Source organism: Capsella rubella, unplaced genomic scaffold (assembly GCF_000375325.1).
Source record: "Capsella rubella cultivar Monte Gargano unplaced genomic scaffold, Caprub1_0 scaffold_4, whole genome shotgun sequence".
NCBI lineage: Eukaryota > Viridiplantae > Streptophyta > Magnoliopsida > Brassicales > Brassicaceae > Capsella > Capsella rubella.
Genome location: NW_006238920.1, coordinates 14,482,276 through 14,507,173, shown reverse-complemented (window position 1 = coordinate 14,507,173; position 24,898 = coordinate 14,482,276). Strand labels below are relative to the sequence as shown.

The following is a 24,898-nucleotide window of genomic DNA, read 5'->3' as shown; positions in this document are numbered from 1 at the left end:
TGTGCCACATCTTCAAACAAGTTAGACAAAAAAATTAGACAGTTTATGATTTGTTGATAATACAGTCAAATGTTACATGAAGACTATGGACAAGGAAAGAAATACAAAAGGCCTCAAAACGACAAAGAAAATGTAGCAGTGATCTTGAAAAGTTTTAATACATACAAAACAGATAAATAGAGAGTTTCATGTCGAAGCTCGAGTTTCCAACCGAATCCGTTTGGGGTCTCTCTGTTCCACATGAATAATAGGATTGGGGTTGAGGATTCTACTTTCTCTGGCTTCCATGGAACATCTTTTATAAGGTTTGAAACCTGTTTTTCCTCTACTTATCAGCTTTGAAGTACCCAATCCGATACTAAGAAATCCTGTGTTTCTCTTCTCCTCTTGATCATCACCTGGAGTTAACGGAGATGTGAGGTTAAGATCAAGTGCCATTGGATATCTTTGTTGTTGTTGTTCCTCCTCTCTGTGTTCTTCTCGGTAAGTAAAACTTTGAGGTAACACCTCTCTGGAGAAGAGAGCTTGAAAAGCAATTCGACCCTGAATGTACAATATTTGGTTTCAGCAGACTAGTATGAGAAAATCAAGGAAGTTAATCTTTAGTGCAAGTACCTCGTCTGACACAGACTTCCATGGATCGGTTATATTGGAGCTGATTCTACTACGGCGTGCATTGGACTCTGAAGTTTGAGGATTATTAGTGTCTTCATTCATTTCTTTCACCTCTTCATTGGTGTCATTTTCTTGCCTCTCTGATGCATTTGCTTCGATATCATCACTACTCGAGGAAGTGTTTGAACCACACGAAGACCTGTCAACTTGTTTTCTGCCTGCTGCCCCATCTGAACCCTCAGTCTCAGCTGTTGCAGAAGGCTGCTCATGACATTCTGGTTTACTCTTATTTTCAATCTCCCCTGTTTCCAGTGACGATCTAGCCTTTGATGCCTCAGAGTGTTCTTGATCTATCCTCTCTCGGCTCTGCGCAGAAACATGTTGTAAAGCACTTGTTTTTGTGTACTCTGCATCACCGCATGGTCCAAACGTAGTTGGAGGGTGACTAGTGAAACCACCAGAACTAAAAGGAGCACATACAGGTAGCAATCCATTGGCAGCCCACCAAGCACTAGCAGCTGCAACAGTGGCTGCAGCCATGGCAGCCAGATTCGGAGGTGAGTTCCCTTGACCAGGTAGGCTACCACCAGAATCAGAAGGCCAAAACGATGAGGCGAAAGTAGCAGCTGTATAGAGAGCCGGTGTATGTAAAAGGGTTGACATAATATGGTTAGGAAAGGACTCATAGTCGCCTGCAACTGTGCGGGGAAGACTATGTATGGGGGCCTTATTCTCATCTGGCTCTGAAGAAGGATGTGATAGAGAACTTGTTATTGAGCTCCCCATCGGCACTAGCACAGGGATACACCTTGGATAAGTCTGAGGTTCTTGCTCATTATTTACCACGTCGTTTTCCAAAGATTTTGCATTCAAATCACAGTGGTTCTCCGAATTCGAGTCCTTTCTTATCCCTTTACTCTGATTCCCCTGTTCTTCCCCCACATAAAGTGTCAAGAAAAGTACTATCTTAAAGATCAACTAAAAAAAATGAAAGATTGGTTTTACCTCTTCCCGTGAAGGCAAGAACTCCCGAAAAATGCTTGTGTTTGATGTCTCTATAGAACTTTTATTCATGGAGGATGCAGCAGAGAGGGACTGATGAGTATCTGAACAGTTGTCTTCCTGCAGATTCTCATTAGCTTTTGATTGTTGTCGATCTTCACTGGCCATCTAAAAACAAAGCACACACAGTCTGTATCAATTATACATGAGGAACAATATGACACACTACAAAAAAAAAGAAGATGTCGTTGACCATGAAAATCACCTCAGGATGCAACACTTTTTCTGATCCGAGGGGATCTTTTCCATGATTCACACCTGGTTTTGACATCGTGGTAGTTACACTTCCCGTCTTTCGAGGGTAGGGATTGCTTGGTTTTCGTTTAGGCCGTGGAGGAGGAATAGCTATGTCTAGCGCTTGACCAATAGCTACACCTTTAGCTTCAGCCTCTTTCTCTACCTGAGAGGATGAGAGTATTCTTGTTACCCTCTAAACAAACATCTAATGACACTAACAAGTTTAAAGGACAGAACTAGAGTATACAAAATGGTTTACCTCAATGGCTTATCACAAGGAACAATAAACATATTAAAATGGTTATTGAAACAGAAATTTCTAGGACTTAGCCCACATCTGCCACTAGCTCAGAATCAATAAGAGTTTCAAGAAGGCACAAGTGGTTCTCCCTTGAGTTTCAAGAGAAACTAACATTCTTCTGAAGATGCTATATACATGTGTGTGGATTAAACAACACAAAGGCAGAAAGCCAGACACCAGACAAAATGTCTATCTCATTTCTTAGACTTAGTACTCATCACTAACTCTAATACGTAATCTATATCCCTCGAATAAAGCAAAAGAAGGAGAAAACTTGCCTGTCTTCAATAAGTCTTAACCATAAGCCAACGAAGATGAGAGAAGAGATGGTTCAAAAATTAACCGATTTTACCTTGGAAAAAAACTTCTGAGCGTGACTTCTTATCTGAACAGCAGTTTTTGTTGCTACATGTTCTGTCCAAATGAAAAAAAAATAAACGTAAATGAGTTTGACTTTGAACAAAACAAAACAAGGGAGACCTATGGCAAAGACAGAAAGATGTTAAAGAAAGAAAAATATAAAAAATCAACCTTCAATCTTCTGCCATGCTCTACCATAAAGCCTCAAAGCTTCAATGAATCTATTATGTTCTTCCTCAGTCCACCTTTCACGTTGTTTTGTTATCTTATATGGCTTCCTCGTCTAAAATTTATGATTTAACACAAAAATTTCACTTAATGCCTCCATCATTTTCCCACACCTAACAAATAATCTCCCTAAATTTCAATATAATTACCTTAATAATAAGATCTTCTCCAGAAGAATTTGTCTCCATCTCTAAGCTCCTCCTCAAGCTATACACACAACTTCAGATCTTCTCTTTAATAAAAAAAAAAAAAAAAACACAATAAAGTAAGGTTCTTTCATCAATTGAGAAATCAGAAAGAAGATGAGACAAAAACCATTTTCAGATTTAGTAAGTAAGTACCTTAGAGAGAGGGAGCGATTCAGTTGAAGAAACCAAACTCAGCTTGGATTCAATGAAGATCCCATTTTTGTGGAAAAATAAAAATAGTTATCAGAATCTGATATTGAAAAACAATAAGAAATCGAGAAGAAGAAGAAGCAAGAGACTAGTTTGGTTTATTTGATCATTCAAGCAAAAAAAAAAAAAGAGAGACCAAAAGCTACAAAAATGGAAAAATCTCAGCCACTATAATTTATCTTTGTCCTCCTCCAAAACTATTTTATTTCTTAAGGCTACAAAAGAAACTGCCATATGTCAATATATTAGTGGCTGATGCGATGAATCAGCTTTTACGTAATTTACATTCTTATCCATCTCCGACACAACTTGTTCGTAACCTTCTCCGCATCTAGGCCACGAGTTCAGGGGATACCTGAAAGGTTAAAATTGTCATTTACTTCATAATATCTTGATATTGTGGGACCTACATAAGATCGTTCATCTCTTCCACAAGTTTGTCGACACGTGTCCCATTCGCTAGAACCATCAGTGGACCCGGGAATCTAGACTCCTACTGCTTCTCCAACATTGGGACGCGCGCACCGTCCAGTCCACGACACGCGCTATGTACTCTAATGGATCGAAAGCATTATAGGGCCAGGCCCATATAAATACATGTTTTGGACCAACAAAAGGCTTTGTTCTTTAAGCTGAGAAGAGAGAGACCATTAGCAGATTCCCCCATTTGCAAGCAATTCAAGAATTTACAGCTAAGCCTAAGATAGGAGGAATAAAACAAACACAAACAGATGCATTAGTGGGATCATGAGCGTCCCATCCCATAAAAGGATTATGTATTTTACAAAATTTGTTCAGACCATGCATGAAGGGTTAAGGGTAGACGGTTGATGGAGACCAAGTCTTGAGACATGGAAGATGAAATAAACATCTCATATATAGTCTTGAGGAATTTACAACACTTGACATAAATGGATGACATTTTGAGCTATAACAAAAAAGACCATAGATAGAGAGAGGATGAAAATTATTTAGTTACAAGAAGGAAAGATGTGGGATCTGTTAGATTCTTTTGCTATCCTTCATTCGAATTCATGAAATGGCCCCCAAAAAGGGCTCATCTTCTTCATCCTTTGATTCAGCTACTCCCTAATATGTCTTTGTATGTGTCCTTGACCTTCTGAAACAGAGCCTCCCTGAAACACACATAAACAAACCATTTCCTCGAGAATCTGAGTTTCGTAATTCTCAATGCTACACGACACCAAGCACTGACTTGAAGCATTTTATCAGGTTATAAGGAATTGGTCAACTAACCTGTCTGGCTTGAAGATCAAGTTCTTGTAAGTGAACCACTGCAACCAAAAACAAAAAATACATGTTAAAGGTCCATCACACATGCAACTTAACAACTTGTCTTGAGATTCATGAGAAGCAGTACTCCAATTTTAATGTAAGATCCAAATATGAATAGACTAAATCGCATCTGTTCGGATTCTTGAATCAGAGGACTAATCCTAAATTCTCAAAGTGATGCTGATGAATCATCTAAATCCTCACAACGAGTTCACCAAACGCTAAACAATTCTCTAATGAAACCCAAAACCTAGGAAAGATTCAAATTATACAAAGACAAGATCAAAGAAGAAGAAACTCACCCCTGTGTAACCGATGCCTACAAGTTCAAGAACACCAGGAACCAATGGAAGCTTATCGATTGCCTATTTCACAAAATCAAATTCTGGAATTAAATAAAGGAAACTAAGGGTAACGTTTCCAAGATGGGAATATGGTTCTTCTACTCACCGAAATCATTCCAGTAGATCCCCAAAGAGCCACAACACCAGCCAAGGCAAGAGAACTAATAGCGTACTTGTCCTCTACTTTCTCCCACTTCAATCCAAACAACCAAATTCAGTTCATAGCAGAGACAACACACAGAAACACGAAAGCAGAATCAATCATTATAGGGTTTATTGTGAAATGGAGATAAAGTTAGGGTTTTTACAGCTTGTTGAGCAGTCTTGACGATTTCAGGTAATTCTGTAGTCTCAGTGTCGGTAGTAGTGGCAGGAGCTTCACCAACTTCAGTAGTAGCTCTGGTGACAACGTTCCTCACAATCTTCCGACCTAAAATTCGAAAAGTTGGCATTTTTAAACACGATTCATATCCGGGAAATGAAAGTAAATAAAGGTTACAGATTTGTGGAGAGTGGAGAACGAACAGTAAGCAGTGGCTTTGGCGGCGCGGTTCTGAGACTGAATCGGAGGAGGAGGAAGCGTGGGAAGTGAAATACACGACGGAGAAGAGGCGGAGGCTTGCCGAGAAGGAGGAGCTCTTGAATCGATGATGGTCGAAGAAGAAGAGACTGAAAGGGAAGCCATGGCTTTTGGGAGCTTCGAGCCTCAGAAGAATCACCCACAGGAAACTAAACAAATTAGAAAACAATTTTGGTATTATCTAAAGATTAATGGAGAAGAAGTGTTGAGAGAGAGAGAGAGAGGTTTGGGGATTGTGGAGATGGTTTCTCTGTGACCAGTCGGAGCCAATTCGACCACTCGTTTTGGGTTTCCCGATCAGGATAGTGCTGACGTGGCGTACGTTGAGACGATCTTGGAGTTCTCATTGGATAGATAGAATTGGGTTTTTTTTGCTCCTTTTATATAATTTGGACTCAATTCTTAAGAAAACAAACAAAAAAAAGAATTCATCTTGTCTTTGTATAACTTGGAATGAAGAAGATAACTTTCAATCCAAGTTTTAACTTTTACTAATAAATTGGATAACATATATTGTTCTCTTGTTATACTGCAAAATAACAACTTTTGTTGATTACATTCTCTCTACAATATAAAAGAAGTTGTCTAGGGGGTCTTAGTGATTGTAAGTACTAGATAGATAGCTCCATTGATGAATTTTGTTGACTTCTTTCACATATTCTAAGTTATGGGATTAAATCCGAAACCATCTGAATGACTATTAAATGTAAAATCGGCTTTAAGTAACTGATCCAATGGGCCTTGTTTGTATTCTACCAAAAGAATGTGGGCTTCTTAACTATAAGCCTATCAATTACTCAGAAGAACATTCAGTAGACCCATGCCTTTTAATGAGTATGTGCAGGTGAGATATTTTTTTTAGTAGAGCCAAAAAGTCAAAACCCCAAGAGAGAGGCAAAACAAGAAAGACAATGATGAAGATTCATGAATACAAGAGAGACAGAGAGGTCAAACTTGAAATACATATGCATAAACATATAATATCAAGTAGGACCCCAAGTTGTGTAGGAGTAGCCTAGAAAAAACGAAGTCAAGTTCCATGCCGAGAAGACTCCAATTACATACGACCAAATTTTAGAATTTAATTTTCGCCACTCTTGAAAACGAAGTTACCAAAGGACGTTACTTTTTCTTTCCTTCTTTTTGGACGTTTCAGTGTTTTTTTTAATTCAATTAATCCATCACTCGAATATCTGACGTATCGCCGCCGTTATCTCATCGGCCGATCCCAGTTTGCAGTCATCTTCCATCTGACAATTTTGCAAAAAAACAAAAAAGTTTTAATCTTTTCACCAATGTCGATGATTTTGTTAAATGGGTTTTGTGTGTGTTTTATAAAAGTAAGTACCTTGAGGTTGAAGGAATAAGAGACAGATGTATTGGTTGGAGATGTGATGTTGAGGTGAAGAACAGTGAATCCAAATTTCTCGAGCATAATGATTGATCTTAGAAGTTGTCCTTGTTTCCTCGTGCATTGGATTTTGAGATTGACGTGGCTCTCTATCACTGTGGCGTCGATTTTGAGCCTGCTACTCTCTTCTTCTTCTTTACTCCCACGCAACTTGTTCGACGAAATGTCCCTGAGATTGTTATCTTCTGGAATTTGCTCTTTGCTATCACTACTCTGTTGAGTTGTCTTTTGTGCTTCAAGGGATTGTAAGCGTTGCTCCAGGATCTTCACGAAGTCTATTGCTCCTCCTACTATTGACGCTTGATCTCCCTATCAAAACAACAACCTTAGTTTTAAGGAATTTCGACATTACGAAAGGTTGAAACTTTGATATGTGGGTCTGGTTTATTACCCTTTGGATGTAGGAGGATGGAATGATGGAGCGGAGTGAGTTGAGATGAACGTTCATTTGGCGTCTGCGGTTTCGTTCGACCGCAATGTGTGTCATTCTTTGACTCTCCATCTCTTCTATGTTCTTTGCTGGTTTTGTTCTCCTTCTCTTTCTCTTTTCTTTGTTCATCAATGTCACCAGGTTGTTGTTCTTCCGTTTGCGTCTTGAATTAGCATTTTGAAGCGGGTTGAACGGAAGTTCTTGGCCTGAGATGGCTTCACTGACTCCTTCCAGATATGTATTCTGATAGTAGTGGTTGGTTTCAGAATTGATCGGTGAATGAAACTCTGGAACTTCATGTGGGAGATAATTTTCGAGTTCCCAATTAGGCTTTCCAAGTGTCTGGAGAGATAGTAGTGCTAGAAAGTTTGGTTCTTTGATGGACAAAAACGAAGAAGGTTCTTCACTTTGTTGCAGCATTTGTAGAAATGGAATCGTTGTATCTTGCAGCAAGCTTGCAGTTGACGACTGTTCTTCCTCAAAGGCAAAGCTTTGATGATTCTCTACAGATCCTTGAACTTGTAGGCTTCTTCTCACATTCACTTTTTGATCCAAAGACTGCAATAAAAAAAAAAAGCAGAGGGAGGAGATACCAACCAAGTGAGTGAGAGAAAGTGAAAGAAGTGAGACTTCAAAAAGATATTAAATTTGGTTAAATTCTACTGTGGGTTTTGGTTAGTGGGTCAGTGTAGAGAAACAAAATTAGGATGAAAAATGGAATGTTTCAAAGAGAGGGAAACAGTTGAGAGCAGATTTGTTAGTGTTTTCGGTATAACAAACATACACAGCATTGAATGCAACCATTGTGGACTCTTTTGGAAGGAGTAAATGCAAGTCCACATCCTTTGATTACAGAATCAATAGTTGAAAGAAAAGATTAAAAGAAAGAAGAAAACGAAAACGTTCCATATTGAGATAAGATACATTACACAGAGCTTGTTTTGTCCTTGAACACTCCTCTCCATTTGAAAAGCTGAGCTCTTTTTCTTTCTCTCCTCTAGGACAATGATGGGAAGAAATAAATGTGAGAGGTTTAATGAACTAAAAACAGGAAACTTATGTATTCACGTCTTGTTATGAAAGTCTCTGAAGCTAAAGCTTTTAGCTTTATAAAGAAGAGGGGTCTTAAACTGTTGTGATGATGTTGAAGAGAAATTGGGAAATTGAAAATGAGATATGAAAGAGAAAGGAAAGAAAACACAAGTGGTAAAGAGATGAAGCCAGATGTTTGTTTGAGGACTGAAGATGAGTTGGTGGGAGGGCTGAGCAGAGCAAGAAGAGGAAAGAGGAGAGAGGGAGAAAGAGTCTCTGACAGAAGAAAGGTCCCTCAGAGAAACATTATTGGCTGTGGCAGTTTTGTCTGGCAGCGGAGACAGACAATTGTGGGGACTTCTGTTAACACACGGAAGATGAAGAAGATGAAGAAGCAGAAGAGAGTTTCCATTGATTTTGTGTTTTCACATTAAAAAGCTTTCAACTTTTGTTGCAACCCAATGGATAAAAACTGAAACTTTTGAAGTCTCTGTGTTCACTCATGATCGAGTCGTTAACCCGTGAATTGTGGCTTCTTATCTGTTAAACATGCAAGCGTCGATGCCTTGGCTTTAGGGGTACTAACCAGTGTCTGCCTGCAAATATCTTTGTATTTTCATCTGATTTTGTGTATTTACGAGCTGTAAAATAAAACGGTGAGAATCCCTTTTTTGTCCCTTACTTCTTTTGCACATTTACATCTGATTCCAAAGAACTACGTTTTGTCACCGATCAAATCCGAAATTTATCTCTCTTTTAAGAACTCAGATTCAATCTTACTAAGTTCACAACACAAGAAAAAACCTTATCCATGTTCGCAATTGTGGCCTCTGTTTATCTCACGTGGTAAGTCTAACACAGCCAAAACAAGATCCAACACAAATTTCCCAGAACACACGAATAAATTTGTCTGCATTCTGGAGATCTCGTTCATACTACTGTGATAAGAAGCCAACCAAAGTAAAATAATTAAAAGTTCAACCTTTACCTGAGTTTTGATTAAAGAATGCCTTTAGAGACCTTATCAACAAATTAGGGTTTGGAGATTTCATCTTTGTGTGTACTTGTTGATGTAACTTAAAGCTCTGGTTACTTACTCTCAGGACAAACATGGCCCACTTGTGACATATCAATTAAACCCCTAGCAATCAGTCAGATTCTGCTTCTAACACAATCACAAGCCCTGTGACTCCTAGGAAGATAATGAATCTTAAATGAAGGCAGACCTAATCTCAGAAAAGTTAAGATGACGTATCAGTTCTAAGCAGTTGTGTCCTTTCACCCTTTTTGAAACAAGGACAAAAAGTTTCTTCCTTGAAGAGGAATAATGCTTACTTGTGCACAACCAAACGATCATGACACATAACTATAAAGCAGAGGAACACAGAAAGTGGAAAAAGGTAGAAACTTTATTAATTATTGTTAATGAGAATGCTGATACAAAACTCTTCATCAGATCTTAGCTTTTCTTTTAGCGCTCGATTTGTATCGTAACATGAGTAATGTTATGCTCCCTGCGGATGTAATCAATTACCTTGTTGAGTACCATATCTGCATTTGCTTCTGGTCTGATGTTGACATGGCAAGCCAATAGCACTTTTCCCACTGTGATTGCCCAAATGTGAAGCTCATGAACAGCCACCACTTCTTCTATTTCGAGCAAACCCTTTTCGAGTTTTGTAGCATCAATCTCCCTGGGTGTACTCTCCATCAATACTTCTAGAATGCTTCGAATCATGTTGATGGTTGTTCCTAAGACAATAACCGAAAAGACAAGCGTACAGATTAGATCCACAATCTTCAGTTTCGGATTGTACCAAATGATAGCTCCTCCAATCATAACACCAACACTCTGGATGGAATCCCCAAGGACATGAAGATAAGCTCCCTGGACGTTGATGTTCCTCTTTCTTTTCTCTTTTTCCGTGACTTGAGTCTTTGATTTGTCCAACAATTGCTCAGTAACATCCCCATGAGCATGGTGTTTGTCCTCACCATGACTCTGACCATGATCATGATGATGGTGATGGGTAGTAACAGTCACCCCATGGATATGGTTTCCACCATGATCGTGATGGTCATGACCATGGCTATGCCCATGACTGTGACCATGATCATGTCCAAGCAAAACAGCCATTATGATGTTCACCACTAGACCAAAAGCAGAAACAAGAAACATGAGGAATCCATTAACCTCACTGGTCTCGGTGACAATCCTGATAATGGCTTCGTACACCAGAATTCCCGTGAGCAACCAAATGAGCTGGATAGACACAAGAGCTCCCAAAATCTCAATCCTGAAAAACCCATAAGTCTGCCTCGGTGTCGCTTCCCAGCCAGCAGCCCACAATGAGAACAGCGAGATTGCAAAGGCAGCAACGTCAGAGAGCAAATGAGCAGCGTCGGTTAGTATGGCCAAACTGTTGGCTTTGATGCCACCAACAACTTCAACGCTCATGAACACTAGACACAGCACGACAGCGATACAAAGCTTTCGCATAGAAGCATTGCGTTCTGCGGCATCCCCTGAAGCATTCTTAGAATCTGAAAACCCACACGGCGCTTCTCCACAGACTTTACTTCCAGCAATAATTCTTTCTTCACCAGACTTTGCAACATTAACCTCAACAATGTGACTATGGTGGGGACTTGAAGACTCCATCTGCAAAGAGAAAAGGTTAAGGGAAAATGAGAAAACAACCAAAAAAAGGCTGAAGAGAAGTCAAGAAGCAAACCACAAATCAGTTACCTTTACAATAAGATAACGGAATCCCAATTCAAATGAGCCACAAGAATAGCTTTCCGAATTTGGTAATCTGTTTCAACAAAAAAGAAAGCAAATATAACCAGAAAGATCAAATCATTAGAAGAGGACATGTATGCCACTATTTACAGCTACAGAAGGAGGAACACTTCAAGCAAACACAGAGAAAGGAATTTAAAAACAAACTAGTCAACGGTTTCACACCATATAATAATCATCACAACTTAAAGAGTCGAAACCCAAAACAATACAAATAAAGAGATACAACACACACAAAAAAAAATGACTGAATCAAGTTTGACCCTAATATATAAACAACAGTAAAAGAGAATCAAAGTGTCCCAATCAGACCAATTCCAGATGTCAGAGTCAGAAAGTGAAGAATCACAAACCCTAACACGATTCATAATGCATCAGAAAATACTGGTTCAAGTACGATACAATAATAAAATCTAAACGTCTCCCACAAGACCAATTCTAGATAATAAAAGTCAGATTTTGAAGGAAACCCAAACCCCAAAAAAAAACGTGGCTGGCCGCGTGAGGAAGAAGAAGGGTTCAGAAAGCAGCAGCAGCAATTGAAAACCCTACCTTTAGCACAGAGCCAAAGTAAGAGAGAGAGAGAGAGAGACTCACCAGAAGAGAGTCGAGATTCAAGTAACCAAATTGAAGATTCAGCTGTATAAGAATCTCTCTGGGCAGGGTAGAGGCGGCCAAAAGGAGAAAGCTTTTTTAAAAATAAGAAAAGGAAAAAAATCGGGGAGCACCGATTACATGAGAGATCCACCAAACCCTCTATTTTTTTTTCTTTTTTTCTCTCTTATCTCCTTCGGGAGATCTCTCTCAAGTCTCTTTCGAATCTCTATGGTTCCATTCTTGTTTTTTATTTTTTATTTTCTCCTTTGACGGTAATAGTGAGGAACACGTGGACGATATCTATGGACCGTAATATTTGCTGTCTTCTTATATTCAATGATTGGTTCTCTCACCGGCGAAATTTGAATCTCTAACCAAACCAATCAAGCGGCTTTTTTATCCGGTTTCCAATCAAGCGATTGGTTCGGAGTGTCGGTTTAGCCTAATGATTGGGTTATATCTATGTTACACTAGTTTTTGAACCACCAGTTTCAATTTCAACATAACAACGAACATCATTATCAAGTTACGGTTTTGGCTAAGCCTGATCATTTTCACTTCTCAGAGTTGAATATATACAAAAGTGACCCCAATTCTCTCAGAAGAGGCCAATCAAACATACCAAAGCACACTAAAATAAGTTTTCTACTAATATATTAAAATCAACAAAAGAAATCGAGACAAACTTCTAGGAGTTGTTTTCCGTTGAGCTTCTTCAGGCTTTAGTAGACGAGTCTGAATTGACAGCACGCACGAACTGGCCTTTCACTCTTGGCCGTTGTTCTGCTAGCTTCTTCCTGCTCTGGTACCGAACCTGTAATCCATTTTTTTTTATTATACATCCCCATTGAATCAGTTCGATCCTGTGTATTTTGATTCAGATGCTGTTTAGTGTTTATGATGAAGCTTGTTGTGGGTCTCTTACCTTTTTATCAAAGCATCGATCTTTCCTCTTCAACCGGAACTTCATCAGTGCAGCTTCTCTCTGGCTTCGACTCCAACGTTGTTGTGCACTTTCTTCCTCCTTTGGTTTTTTCTCTGTGCTGCTACTTTGTCCTGCAATCCCCTCGCTGGTGTTGCAGCAGGTGCTTTGAGATCCGACTTCTACTTCCTTGCTAGCTTTCAAACGATTTGATTCTACTGGAACGGGGGAATCTTGCACTTGATTTGTAACCGCGGACGGAATAACTTGGTGATTGAAGCTTAACTCATTCTGCCCACATTGTCCAGTTATGCTTGATGATCCAATATTCTCCTGGTTGCTGCTCGTTGTGGCGCTTCCCTGATCAGATCTTACTTTTCTTAACTTTTCATGTGATTCGGTTGGTGTCTTTGGCTCCCCTGAACTACTCGCCTCTAAAGCAACCACGGCTTTCTCTGCTTCTTTGCTATTCTCGAATCTGCAAGTTAATAAGTAAAGTTAGTGATTCATTAAGAGACTTATCAAAAGATTTGAGAGACTCCCTTTTTCGAGCAAGGAAACACACTAACCTTAAGAAGGCTGATGCGTCAGGGAGGCTAAGCTTTTGGTGCTTGCTTTCATCTCGGTTCTCAAAACTAATAGAGCAAGATCTTTTCAGAGAGAGTCCAAGCTCGGGACCAACACAGGCGTCACGACTGATGTCTCCAAAGATACACTCAGGCCGTTTGTCAATTCCGCCAATCAAATCCATTGTCACATCAAAAGATTCAGGCTTTTTGTCAATTCTACCAGAATCCTTAACCTCGTCTCTGTCATCTAGTGATTTGGCATTTTCCATTAGCTTATTGTGACCATTGTAGCTGATAGCCTGCATAATATGCAAGTGTACTATATTAGCTTCTAATGAAATGCGATAAACAAAAAACTCTGGAAAAATGACAATACTATGCAGTGTCAATATGAGTGACCACAACTCATACAAAATATAATCAAAAACATATAGATTGTATCATGTAACAACTCAGTGGTGGTAACATCTATACCTGAGCACCACTTCCTTGATCGGAATGATATCTGGAATCTCCACTAGTTTCATCAGTGTCTTCAAGGTTGTGCTGTGACGCTGGTAAACTTTGAGCATGAGCCGTAGGATCATCACGCAACTGATTCATAACCAAAAACACAATAAGTCATTCAAACTACAAACTTCAACATAAGGAAACAAAATCCAAAACACCAAAACAAAAAAGGAAAATATCTTACAGTAAGTCTTCGCCATACATGTTGCCATAGATTTTTCAACTCGTTTTTCCTCATGGGTTTAATTAGATAATCAGCAGCACCTCTCAGCATACACTTCAACACCATTTTTATCGAATCTTGGGAAGACATCACTATTCATTTCAAGAAAAAAAAACATGAGAACAAAAAATCTCTTAAAAAGGCGTTTTCAGAGGTATAAAGGACTTTGGGGATCACCATCGTACTTATGACAGGAATGTTCTTGCAAGCTTCATGCTCCATGACCAAAGCAAGCAGAGCAAAACCAGATATAGATGGCAAATCCAGCTCAGTTAGTACAAGATCAATGTTATGTGACTTCTCCTTAAGAATCTCCCAAGCAGCTAAACCATCGGAAACAGCAACAACTGTAATAAATCAAAAAAGCAAGATCGAGTTTTTTTTTTAGTTTCACAGGTCAAACATCTTCAAACTAAATCAATACATAAAAAAAAAAAAGCAAACTTTATCATAAGTAAATGAAGAAAAGATCAATCCACCTTTGTAACAGCATTTACGAAGCAGAGCAGTGATGATTTGACGAGTTGAATCATCAGATTCAACTAGCAAAACCCTAAGCACAGTTTTAGGCAAATACTTCTCCCACTGAACAACTTCCGAGGACTTGCCTCTGTTGTTCTTCATCGTCTCCATACCATCATCACTACTTAAAACTACAATCTCCCCCATCGAATCGAAGCTCAAAAAGCAAACAAAAAAAAGCAGAACTTGATAACACCAAAAAAGTCAAAAAATACAAAACAGCAAACGAAACGAGTATCTCGGTGAAAACAGATCTTAGTCCGCTCAGATAAATCGTTTCCGATCAAAAGGATTGAAGGAGAGAGAAAGAGAGAGAAAAAAATATCAGAGGTTGAAGAGAAGATGAAGAAGGAAGGAAGAAGAAAAAGAAACTATTAATTTAGTTTGGTATCTTTGGATCACAACCACGAAAATATCTAACACCGAGAAAGAAGAAGACTTGTAGTATGTTGTAATAAGAGCTGCAGAGCACAATAAACAATTTGAGAAATCTAATTAACGGTGAGAAGCAAAGGCGGGCCTTCACTGAGCTGACGTGGCTTAATATGAGCCATTGTTTTGATTTTCTCTGTATCGCGGCTGATTCGGTGGAGGTGGTCCTCTGCTTCTCAGGTCCACATTTACACGTGTCATTTACCTAATTGCTCTACGGAGGTGAACATATTCCCCTGAATATGATCTAGTGGTCACGCGCATGACACGTGTGTTTCTATTGTCTTTGTGTGGCTATGTTTGATTTACAAGGTTTCCATTTTTATTAAACTTTTTATTAAGTTGAGATTTTTATTTATTTTCTTCAGCTGTTCTCTTCTATGTATCATTCAAATTGGATGGCCTTTTTTTCTCTTTTTCATAAAGCAAATTATATATTTAAACTTATCAAATGGGAGAATTAATAACAATTTGATTACTTTCTATATAAAATGCCACTAGCTTTAATTAAATCAAATTTTTGTAGTGGCCTCGTAAATTTGGACCCTAAATGGAATAATACTTTTATTTTTTTGGTTATTTAATGAATTTTCTGTGGATATCGCAAGGGATTCTAGAACCATCTATATACACTTTGCTGTGCGTCGAAAAAAAAGTCCCATCGTCTAATTAATAAAGAAAAAAAATATCTATCGATCTATATCATCTGTATATGATAAGGACAGAAGGTAAAACATAAATAACTTTAAAAACATATTCTTGCGTTGCGTGTTTACAAATCTAAGGCTCGTAGCTTTTTATGGCCAACTTAGTTACACATATGTCTTACATGCAAACGTCAATATTGGGCTTTCAAATCATTTAGGGCTTAGCTTTTAAAAAGCCCATCACTTTAGTGCTCTTAATCATCATTAATTCATCATACTGATTTGGTTTATATATTGGTGAAAATGAAACCTGAGTCTGATTTTCATATACAGGCCTGGCCTTCTGACCATATGTTATTTATATTGGTTGTTTCATTCATCTTCCAAGTTTTCATTGAAATATCCATTCCAGATATTTTTTATTTTATTTTGGGGTCCATTTTCTATTTATATATTGCAGACAAAGACGAGTTTCGTGTGTCTCTTCTGCAACAAGTGTCACATAAGTTAGAAAAAAGAATTACTATGATATTGTAATTGTTTTGGTTATAAGAAAAGAAAAAAAAAACAAAAAAAGACAATAAATGGGTATATTATAAAATACTAATAATAGTAGTCGTGAAATATTATCCATAGAGGGAGGAAGGAAGGAAAAAAAAAAAAGATCCGTTTATTCCAACGGTCTTTTGACCGGTACTTTTTATTTTGTCTTCATAAGATCCCCTTTGGAATCCAAAGATAATAATCATTTTACTTTGTGAACCTTTAACACAACATGATCATGCGAATTCAAAATCAATCATAAAAAAAAAAAGTTTCAGTTTTGAATTAAAAATAAGTAATAGAAAATGCACAGGTGAAAGCAAACGATGAACGAACCAGCTGATTAAAGCAATATATGAAGAAGCAAATTGTGATTGAATTATAACAATTTCAAGAATTACAAATGTGAAGAGAAAAAAAGGGATTTTAAGCTTATCCGAAGCTTAAAAAATCCAGTTTCGGTTCAAAAGAAGACATAAAACATTTCTTTTGAACCTGAAAAATAAAATCCCCAAATGAATGTAATAATCTGATGATGCTTTCTGCATCCATCCATGTTTTTTTTCTTCTTCTTCTTCCTCTAAGAATCTTAAGAAAAGCCACCAATGCCCTCTCTTGATCCTTTAACCTAAAATGCAATATGAATCTTTAAACAACCAAAAATAAAATAAAACAAAGAATGTGATATGATTGTTTCCTTCTTCTTCTTCTTCTTCTTCTTCTCCTTCCTCTTCCTCCTAAATACTAATTAAGATTCTAGACTCCTAATTAAGAACGATGAATGAATGTTTCTAGAACGTTGGTTGGAGAGACTGCTGATGAGTTAGTGTACACTGAAGTTTTTCCCTTGCTCTGGCTATTGTACTAGTAGTACTGTATCAATCTTCTATCTTGATGGTTGATGTTGTAATTGCTTCATGGCCATCTTTCGTGCTTGTTTCAGCTGCTGCTGCTGCGTTCTTTGTCGCTGTAGTAATCACTACTGTTTTTGTTGCTGTGGTTGCAGCTGAATAGACAACAAAACAAACAATCAAGCATGATTCAGAACAATGTGTCCAATGGTTTTTTAATCAAGATCGAGTTGTGAGATCAAACCTGAGGCAGAAGTTGAAGAGGATGGTAATGATAGAGCCAAAGAGGTTGGGAGGGAGAGTATAGGAGGCGGAGGCTGCTGCTGATGAGGCAAGTAAGGATACTGCAGCAGAGGAGGTGGAGGTGGAGCAGTAGTGTATTGAAAGCTGTAACCTTGATGATGTTGAGCTTGAGCCTGTGCCTGATTGCTACTTTGTGCTGCATTGTATTGAGCATAGAATGGATAAAACCCATGGTACATTCCTGTTGATCCTGATGATGGATGTCCCATATATGGTGCAAACTGTTGTCCTCCATAGAGATGATGATTGTAGTAGTTCTGAAAAACCCAAAACACATACATAAGAACTTCAAAGATGATAAATCAGTGAAATGGAAACAAGTCACATTGTGAAAGATCATATGAAATTAACTAACCATTGGGTACATCCCCTCTTGAGAATATCCAGAAAACCTGCAGAAGAAGAAATAGAAACATATTAGGCTTTGCTACACACATTAACCAGAATCGATTTTTCATTTGATGTGATGATTATGCTTACCCGTAAGCAGGATAGGGAAATGGGAATTGACCAGTGTGTTGTTGTTGCTGTTGATGAACAAAAGCAGAGGAAGAAGAAGAGCCTCGAAACTGAGGAGAAGGAGCAACTAATCCCACTCCTGATCCTGGTGATCTGAATCTCCCTGCTCCTCCTACAAATCAAGTTTCTTCGATAAATGATCAAACAAAATTTGACTCCTTCACGTGTTAATCAAGTAAGAAGATCCAAAAGATAAGATATTTTCAATCACCCTAAGCTAGTTCCCATTGCATTATAGAGAAAGAGAGAAAGAGAGAAATAGTAAAAAAATTAAAAACCATGTCTTGGAGAAGTAGGAGGTCGAGGTTTCTGAGCACCAAGACAAGCAAGGTTGCAATTAGCTCTCCTTCCATCAATCACAGGATTCATATTCTGACAAGCTCTCATGGCAGCTTCAGCATCCTTAAACGTCACCTGATCAAATCAAAACCCGACTTAAGAAAAAGGGAAACTTTATCTGAGAAGTAGAAACAAAGAAAGAAGAAGAAGAACATACAAATCCATATCCTTTAGATCTTCCGGTGTTCTTGTCAGTAATGACAACTGCTTCAACGATGTCACCAAACTGTTCAAAGTAACGCCTCATTGTATCTCTCTGCGTCTCCCAAGCTAATCCTCCCACGAAGATTTTCGTCAACTTGGTATCGTTGGTACAAGTAGTATTATGATTACCTTCCATCTGAAATTGTCTCTGTTGAGTCATCTGATTGCTTTTACCCCCAATTCAGAAACCCTAAAAAATTCACATGAAAGTTTCAATCTTTTTTTTCTCTCTCTCTAAGGCTTCCTTAACGCGAAACCCCAAAAGTTTGAACTAAAAACCAAAGAAAGACTGAAACTTTGACCCCTCCCAACTCAAAAGAAAACGACTCACAGAATACAAAGAAAGAAAAAGAAAGGAATTAAAAATTTTGTACCTAAAGAGTGAAACAATGGGAGAAGGAGCAAAAACCTCTGTTTTGATAGATTGAAGGAAAAGAGAGAAACCAATGGAGGAAGACAAGAAAGCTGCTAGTGGGAACCCACGACAACAATGGCTATAGAGAGAGAGAGAATGCAAAATTGAAATATGAGGAAAAGCCAGAGACCCGATTTTACCTTTTTCGCTGTATTTATATATTTATATAAACACTTAATATATATATATATATATATATATATATATATATATATATATATATGTGCGTTGTTTTGTAATATATCTTTGTGTTGGGTCCGCTGCATAAACATTTGCTTCGCTGTCTTCAACCTCCCTCTCTTGATATCTACAAATTCCTCGATTAATCACTCTTTTTTTTTTTACTTTATATATAAAAAAAAAACTCAAACTTTGACCGTTCCTCCCTAAGAATAAATAAAAAATAAGGGTGAGAAAAAAGTTTTAATTATATACTACTACAAAAAGGTTTTCTAATTTTTTTTGGTTTATTCGAGTTAACTTACCTATATGTTCTTTGTATAACCAGAAAAAAAAAAGTATGGAATTTTATGTATAGTTACAATGTAATACATGAATGATGCTTTGTTTTTAAATGGGTCTTGACTTTCTGGCACAACCTTACCTATATTCGATTTTTTTTGGATGCTTTGTATTTTTATAAGAAAGAAAAACTAACAAAAAAAAAAAAGAATGAGATAATATAAATTGTAGGACAGAGCTGGGTTTTTTTTTCTTTTTAATAAAAGAGAAGCCAGGTTGTCTTCCTCAAAAAACATTTGCAAAAATTGCGCCTTCTCTTCTTTCTCAGATATTTATTTTTAAAAAATCTTTATCCCTATTATTATTGTTTATTTATTTATTTTTCAGTTGAGCTTGTCTTTTAGTACAAACTAGCTTTCTTTTTTATTCGATCATAGCCGTCAAATTGTATTTCATGTGTCACTATTTACTACTATTAAGTACCAACGGTAAGTGTGGAAATGTATGCATTTTATTTTTGTTGTTTCCATATACAATTTGTTGAAAACATCTCAGACGACTGATGGATCGATACTGTGTCTACCAATCATTAGCCGTTTTGTTTCTGTAGACGACATTAGCCGTTTTTCTTAACTAAAAACCCATCATGGAAAAACGAAAAATAAAATATAGTATATTTTTTTGTTAAGACTTTAGTGGCAAAATCTATAAAGACATTACCATTGAATTAGTGGAAAAACACATGCAAAAGCTTCATCAGACAAGTCGAGAGAAACGAAAGTAGCGATTATTACATTGCTTAGAAACTATGATAACTAAGAATAGACTAAAGTATTTAGGTATAGAGAGTGACTCGTGAAGCATTATAGCTGTGTATCAACAACACATGGATATTGTCAGACACAAGGTGTAAAAGTCAATTTAACATTGTAGAAATTTGGTAGCCCAAAATTTAAGTTTTATTTTTAAGAAAATATAAAATGTAGTGTATATTTTTTTGGTGATATAAAGAAAGAAAGTGTAGAGAGATATGAGTTATTTGATGATGGATAGTGTCGCACTGATAAAAATTAAAAAAAAAAATCCACATGAAGGCTGCAAGATACAGGCAGGCATGCACATGTTTATGCTCAGCCACTTTCCCTTATTTTTATTATTATTGTTTTATACTACTTGTATAACATTATTCTAACTACTTTTTTTTTCTCAACTTGCACAAGACCACCGTTCGATAACTCGTACTTTTTCATCGACGGTGTGGATCGTAGGACTTAACCACGCGTACGTGGTCCCGCGTGCATGGGATCATTGATCTCAGTGATGTTCTTCAAAAGAGTGTTTAATTGACGCGTGACGTGTCCAGCGATTGTGTTTCCTTAAAGTCTGAAATCCGTTAGAACGCTGTTTGATTGGTTTGTCGTGGCGTATGAACGTGACAGCGAATCATACGGATTCCGTTATTTTGACCGTCAACGTTCCTCATTGCCACGTGGTGGAATATTCGTTGGCTTTATTATAAAAGGATAAATCATTTATCGACCCTAAAAGGAATAATAATATTTCTTTGCCTATTACTACGAGCGTGTCTTTGAAATGAAGCAAGGCTCTCTGTGGGCTTAAGTCCTTGTCTCAAGTCCATCACACTTAGCTTTAAATTTTAACAAGTGTATGAATGTGTCACGCTAGGCCCATTCGTGGAAGACCCATTATAAAACTTTTCATTTATACGATTCCTTTTTTAGCTTTTTACCAAGTTTTTGTTAGGGTTTCATTCCGTTCGATAGTTCAGTTTTAAATTAATGAATATTTAAGTGTAGTTACTAGCTAGCTAGCTCTCGATCTTGCTTCGGCTGTGTTTTAATTATAAGTTAGGGTTGATAAGGATAAAATAATTGGTAATTAAGTGTAGCTAGTTAGGTAAGTTAGATGAATGATTGAGATTGAATGGCAAATAAAATGTTTGTTCAAGATTTCTGATCAAAATTCAAAACTAAATTGACCTGATAGGTTGTAGAAATGTAGTATATCCCAATTTCTCAATAATTTGTGTGTAATATATATTAAAAATAAATATTATCATGTATGTGACACAGATATTATCAATATATATAACGGAAACGGAGTATCAAATTCTAATATGGCTTCACTCAAAATTTAATTATTTGCACAAAATTTCATATATTTGGGACGACTTAATTATTTCTTAACTATAACACACTAATGTCTGTTTATATACATAAATATAGTAGTACGTACGGCGTACCATTCATTTCAGCTGTTCTATATATCATTACAATAATGAAACATCATAATTGGTTCTAATTAATTAGCTTCAATATGTTTTTACAGAATTAGTACTACGAAAGATGGATAGCTTCTAAATTTGATACTAAAGCATTAAGATATCTAACATGTGCCTAACTCTATAAGTTGAACGATATCGACCTGTGCTTCCATGCAATGTACTATATTTTGATTCCAAATCATTAACGATTCACGCCTTAACCAAAATTAGCAGACCGCTATGCTCTATCTTAGGTCGCCTAGTCTTACAAAAGATTGCTATGTTTTGCCAGCATATAGGGACACAATCATCACGAAGAGACAAAATCTTATGTAACCATCGATTGGGTGAAATGCGTCATATATATATAATAGGCATTAATATATGTACTATAAATAGCTTTTTAAATATGAATATTTGAATGCATGTTTTGCAATGCATAATGTATCAGTATGTTAGCATATTATAAAAGGCCAAATTTACAGCAATTTGACCATGCATGCAGTTCTAAACTAAAATTTTAAAAAGTCGTATTAGCTCATCTATATATTTAGTTTAAAAAGATAGGCACCTGATCCTCTCATGCATGTAATTAATTAACGGCATGTTCGTCAATAGATACCAATGAGTATAAGAGCACAAATATAAGACGACAAAGATTCCATTAAAAATCTAACAATGATTCGGAATCGGATTTTGAAGCAGCATCACCAACCAGCAAACTTTGAAATGTAATGAGATTTTCTTGTTACTAATTGAAATCAAAAACGTTATTGTGACAAGTGTCATTTGATAATTCAAATCGGATTTACAAATAAAAACAAACTACAGTAGATATTAGTTTGTCTTTAAGTCTTAACCTTTCAAAAGTTTTTGCATATAATGTATATAGACCTATATTTTTATAAAATGAGACATATGTATATATATACATATGATAGTAGTTTACCATAATATTCATGGGTTTATTATATGATTATTATTATCTTATAGGCATGATGTCATAATCTAGAAACAACAATAAGCGTTTTAGTGTTGACCTTTTCGTTTATAATAAGTTATGAATAAGAATAAGATTGGGAGAGTTTTATATATATATAAAATGAAAATTCAAATATAACACTCACTTTTTCTGTAATCTTTAACTATAAAACTCTTAATTGACTGAAACAGTTCTTTACCAATTAAAGTGGGTTTGACTAATTCTATATAAAAGACAAAAGTATAAAATATATATGTATTCTAATATGCAAGCGTGTGTATGCGTTCTTTTAACTGTTTAAATTTTAGTTTACAATACGAGGTTAATTGAGAATATATATAAATTAAGCATAGATCTTTTCATGTACGGTATAATTTGTTTAAAAATATTAGAAAATTAAGTTCTTCTCTTTTGCATTTTGAGCTAGAAAAAAAAAATTGCGCTAAAACTAAAAGACGACCTTTTTGAATAATTTCAAGTTAATTATATATACAATATATCAGGAGATACTGGAATATTTAGGACAATATATTCTTCCTTTTTTTGTTTAACAGCTATTTTATGACAGTATCTAATAAAAGAATATTATTGTCTCAAGGCAACGCTAGGTCTTAGCTACGTACAATAATATGCATTTATGTATATGCTTACATTATAAAATGACAGTTCATCCATCCATTTCACATATATTATCTTCCTCCCCCCCCCCACGATTAGCTCTTGATACTGTTTCCTTTATTTATTCACTTATTTCGTCTAAATGTGTGTTGGTGTTTTTGGGTTTACCCTATAAATTATATAAATCTGGACGGCCACCTCGCCATAAGTGAACAAAACTAAGGAAAAACGTAAATTATTTTCATGATAATCATTATGCTACGTTAATGTCTGTGGTTTTTTATGTCTTTTGTATCCATGTTTATATATTTTATAGATATCTTCTCATGCATGTCTCTATGATCTTGAGATAGACGTATACCAAATTTAAATTTATATATAGTATGCATACTGTTGTACGTACTTGTACATAGACACGGTGCATGTAAGTCTAAATTTTGGTTGATCATCTTGTTACGTCGATTAGCTTTCCAAAACAAAAGTTTCGAAAGGATTAATACTATGTTGAATTGACTATTATACTCATCATAAACACACTCCTTAAAAAAAAAACATAAATAATTGTTAAACAATGCCATTTTAAAAGAAGAGATTAAGAGATACACGTTCATATCGTGAAAGAGTCAAAAAATGAATGGAACTATATATATACACAGAATTGGCCATCTTCGTCATGAAAAGAAAAGGGAGCGTGGAGTCATATGACGACGTCTCACCATTAAGGCTTAACAAATTTTGACGAAAATTCACCAAACTAAGATTGCTTCCCATGCAAACTTTCTTCATCTTCTAGAGAGTTTCATATTTATGTTTTAATTATTTTCACTTATTACAAATCCCATATCAGTTTCCTTTATTTATTTTCCATCACCAAATACAATATATATGTAATAATAATACTACTGTGTAATGAAGTGAATATTTTTTGGTATGAGAAAAAATCATATCGGGGGGTTTATATATATACAAGTACATGGGCGCTTGTCGTTGAGATTTGAGAACGTACCAGATATGTATATTAACATACATGTGACAGTTAAATGACATCAATTTGTAAACCAATAATTTGACAATATGGTCGTCAATATAATGAAAACTACAATATATACTTCACGTGCCCATGGAAGAAAAAAACCACCCAACACTCTATACGTAACTGCCCTCAAAACTTACGTAAATTATGTATACGCATAGTCCATGGATTCTGCCATAATACTTATGTTAAATGAGACTTCCAAATATAACGACTTAATTAATTGTTCATGATATAATTAATTAATGATATCTTGGCAATATATAGTTTCATGGTGGAAATTTATTTTAACCAAAAAAAAAATATAATTAAAAACACCAAAACATGTAATCAAGTTTGTAGAATAGCATGTATAGAATTGGATCGCTATCTGAATTCAAACCTATGTTAGATGTTGACATCTAGATGGAATTAGATTATGAAGGCCAAGAACGGAAATGTACGAATAATAATGCATGATACCTTAGAATTATTATTGGTTAGTGAATTCTAATGGATATCAGTTTTTAATTAGTTCGTGCGTTATTCATTCTATGATATTAAAAAACAAAAAGTTAAATCAAGCTTTATTTTAATATCAAAAGATTTTCACAAGAACTTGATTTTGAATTATACTTAAGTCAATGGATAGGAACAAAAATAAATAAGTTGAGCATACATAAACTCCAAAACCAATTTGCACCTTTCATATCCTTCTATATGTCCTTCTAATAATAAAATTTACGCTTGAAATAGATACAACCTGTATCAAACAAAATTGTTACAAAACGAATTTGTATTGGCTACTAGAAAGAATCAATATAATGAACTGTAAATTTCTACAGGT

General features: G+C 36.1%; 6 protein-coding genes across 11 annotated transcripts; all 6 read right to left on the bottom strand.

Moving 5' to 3' along the window:
* Positions 1 to 21: 21 nt before the first annotated feature.
* LOC17888244 (protein CCA1) lies at positions 22 to 3,290 on the bottom strand. 2 transcript variants are annotated; one of them, XM_006293785.2, is made up of 8 exons: positions 3,145 to 3,290; positions 2,953 to 3,035; positions 2,747 to 2,858; positions 2,568 to 2,629; positions 1,883 to 2,077; positions 1,621 to 1,785; positions 616 to 1,542; positions 22 to 543 (listed from the first exon to the last, which is right to left on the bottom strand). In XM_006293785.2, the coding sequence occupies exons 2-8, from the start codon at positions 2,989 to 2,991 to the stop codon at positions 187 to 189; spliced, it is 1,857 nt and encodes a 618-aa protein (XP_006293847.1). In that variant the 5' UTR covers positions 2,992 to 3,035; positions 3,145 to 3,290; the 3' UTR covers positions 22 to 186. The 2 variants fall into 2 exon arrangements, with proteins under 2 accessions (XP_006293847.1, XP_023639672.1); XM_023783904.1 differs by having other exon boundaries at positions 2,953 to 3,030.
* Positions 3,291 to 4,053: 763 nt separating this feature from the next.
* Positions 4,054 to 5,671, bottom strand: LOC17890028 (protein CURVATURE THYLAKOID 1B, chloroplastic). Its single transcript, XM_006295029.2, has 6 exons — positions 5,367 to 5,671; positions 5,150 to 5,271; positions 4,948 to 5,034; positions 4,800 to 4,862; positions 4,459 to 4,496; positions 4,054 to 4,337 (listed from the first exon to the last, which is right to left on the bottom strand). Exons 1-6 carry the CDS (start codon positions 5,524 to 5,526, stop codon positions 4,280 to 4,282), a joined length of 528 nt encoding a protein of 175 aa, XP_006295091.1. The 5' UTR covers positions 5,527 to 5,671; the 3' UTR covers positions 4,054 to 4,279.
* A 623-nt stretch (positions 5,672 to 6,294) lies between these two features.
* Positions 6,295 to 8,979, bottom strand: LOC17889586 (transcription factor bHLH70). 3 transcript variants are annotated; one of them, XM_006293428.2, is made up of 4 exons: positions 8,192 to 8,975; positions 7,224 to 7,820; positions 6,770 to 7,141; positions 6,295 to 6,671 (listed from the first exon to the last, which is right to left on the bottom strand). In XM_006293428.2, the coding sequence occupies exons 1-4, from the start codon at positions 8,225 to 8,227 to the stop codon at positions 6,603 to 6,605; spliced, it is 1,074 nt and encodes a 357-aa protein (XP_006293490.1). In that variant the 5' UTR covers positions 8,228 to 8,975; the 3' UTR covers positions 6,295 to 6,602. The 3 variants fall into 3 exon arrangements, with proteins under 3 accessions (XP_006293490.1, XP_023640058.1, XP_023640059.1); XM_023784290.1 differs by having other exon boundaries at positions 6,295 to 7,141; positions 8,192 to 8,979; XM_023784291.1 differs by having other exon boundaries at positions 6,295 to 7,141; positions 8,187 to 8,302.
* A 706-nt stretch (positions 8,980 to 9,685) lies between these two features.
* On the bottom strand, positions 9,686 to 11,898 carry LOC17888622 (metal tolerance protein 1). Its single transcript, XM_006294291.2, has 3 exons — positions 11,695 to 11,898; positions 11,044 to 11,110; positions 9,686 to 10,956 (listed from the first exon to the last, which is right to left on the bottom strand). The coding sequence occupies exon 3, from the start codon at positions 10,954 to 10,956 to the stop codon at positions 9,766 to 9,768; it is 1,191 nt and encodes a 396-aa protein (XP_006294353.1). The 5' UTR covers positions 11,044 to 11,110; positions 11,695 to 11,898; the 3' UTR covers positions 9,686 to 9,765.
* A 291-nt stretch (positions 11,899 to 12,189) lies between these two features.
* On the bottom strand, positions 12,190 to 14,870 carry LOC17888241 (two-component response regulator-like APRR9). 2 transcript variants are annotated; one of them, XM_023784806.1, is made up of 7 exons: positions 14,398 to 14,870; positions 14,104 to 14,265; positions 13,880 to 14,010; positions 13,660 to 13,779; positions 13,186 to 13,484; positions 12,620 to 13,094; positions 12,190 to 12,508 (listed from the first exon to the last, which is right to left on the bottom strand). In XM_023784806.1, exons 1-7 carry the CDS (start codon positions 14,585 to 14,587, stop codon positions 12,410 to 12,412), a joined length of 1,476 nt encoding a protein of 491 aa, XP_023640574.1. In that variant the 5' UTR covers positions 14,588 to 14,870; the 3' UTR covers positions 12,190 to 12,409. The 2 variants fall into 2 exon arrangements, with proteins under 2 accessions (XP_023640574.1, XP_023640575.1); XM_023784807.1 differs by lacking the exon at positions 14,398 to 14,870 and having other exon boundaries at positions 14,096 to 14,185.
* A 1,764-nt stretch (positions 14,871 to 16,634) lies between these two features.
* Positions 16,635 to 18,797, bottom strand: LOC17889307 (probable RNA-binding protein ARP1). Of its 2 annotated transcripts, none has more exons than XM_006294537.2 (7): positions 18,653 to 18,797; positions 18,232 to 18,468; positions 18,014 to 18,149; positions 17,697 to 17,847; positions 17,572 to 17,608; positions 17,158 to 17,473; positions 16,635 to 17,068 (listed from the first exon to the last, which is right to left on the bottom strand). In XM_006294537.2, the coding sequence occupies exons 2-7, from the start codon at positions 18,436 to 18,438 to the stop codon at positions 16,941 to 16,943; spliced, it is 975 nt and encodes a 324-aa protein (XP_006294599.1). In that variant the 5' UTR covers positions 18,439 to 18,468; positions 18,653 to 18,797; the 3' UTR covers positions 16,635 to 16,940. The 2 variants fall into 2 exon arrangements, with proteins under 2 accessions (XP_006294599.1, XP_023639991.1); XM_023784223.1 differs by having other exon boundaries at positions 18,688 to 18,771.
* Between the last annotated feature and the right edge of the window lie 6,101 nt (positions 18,798 to 24,898).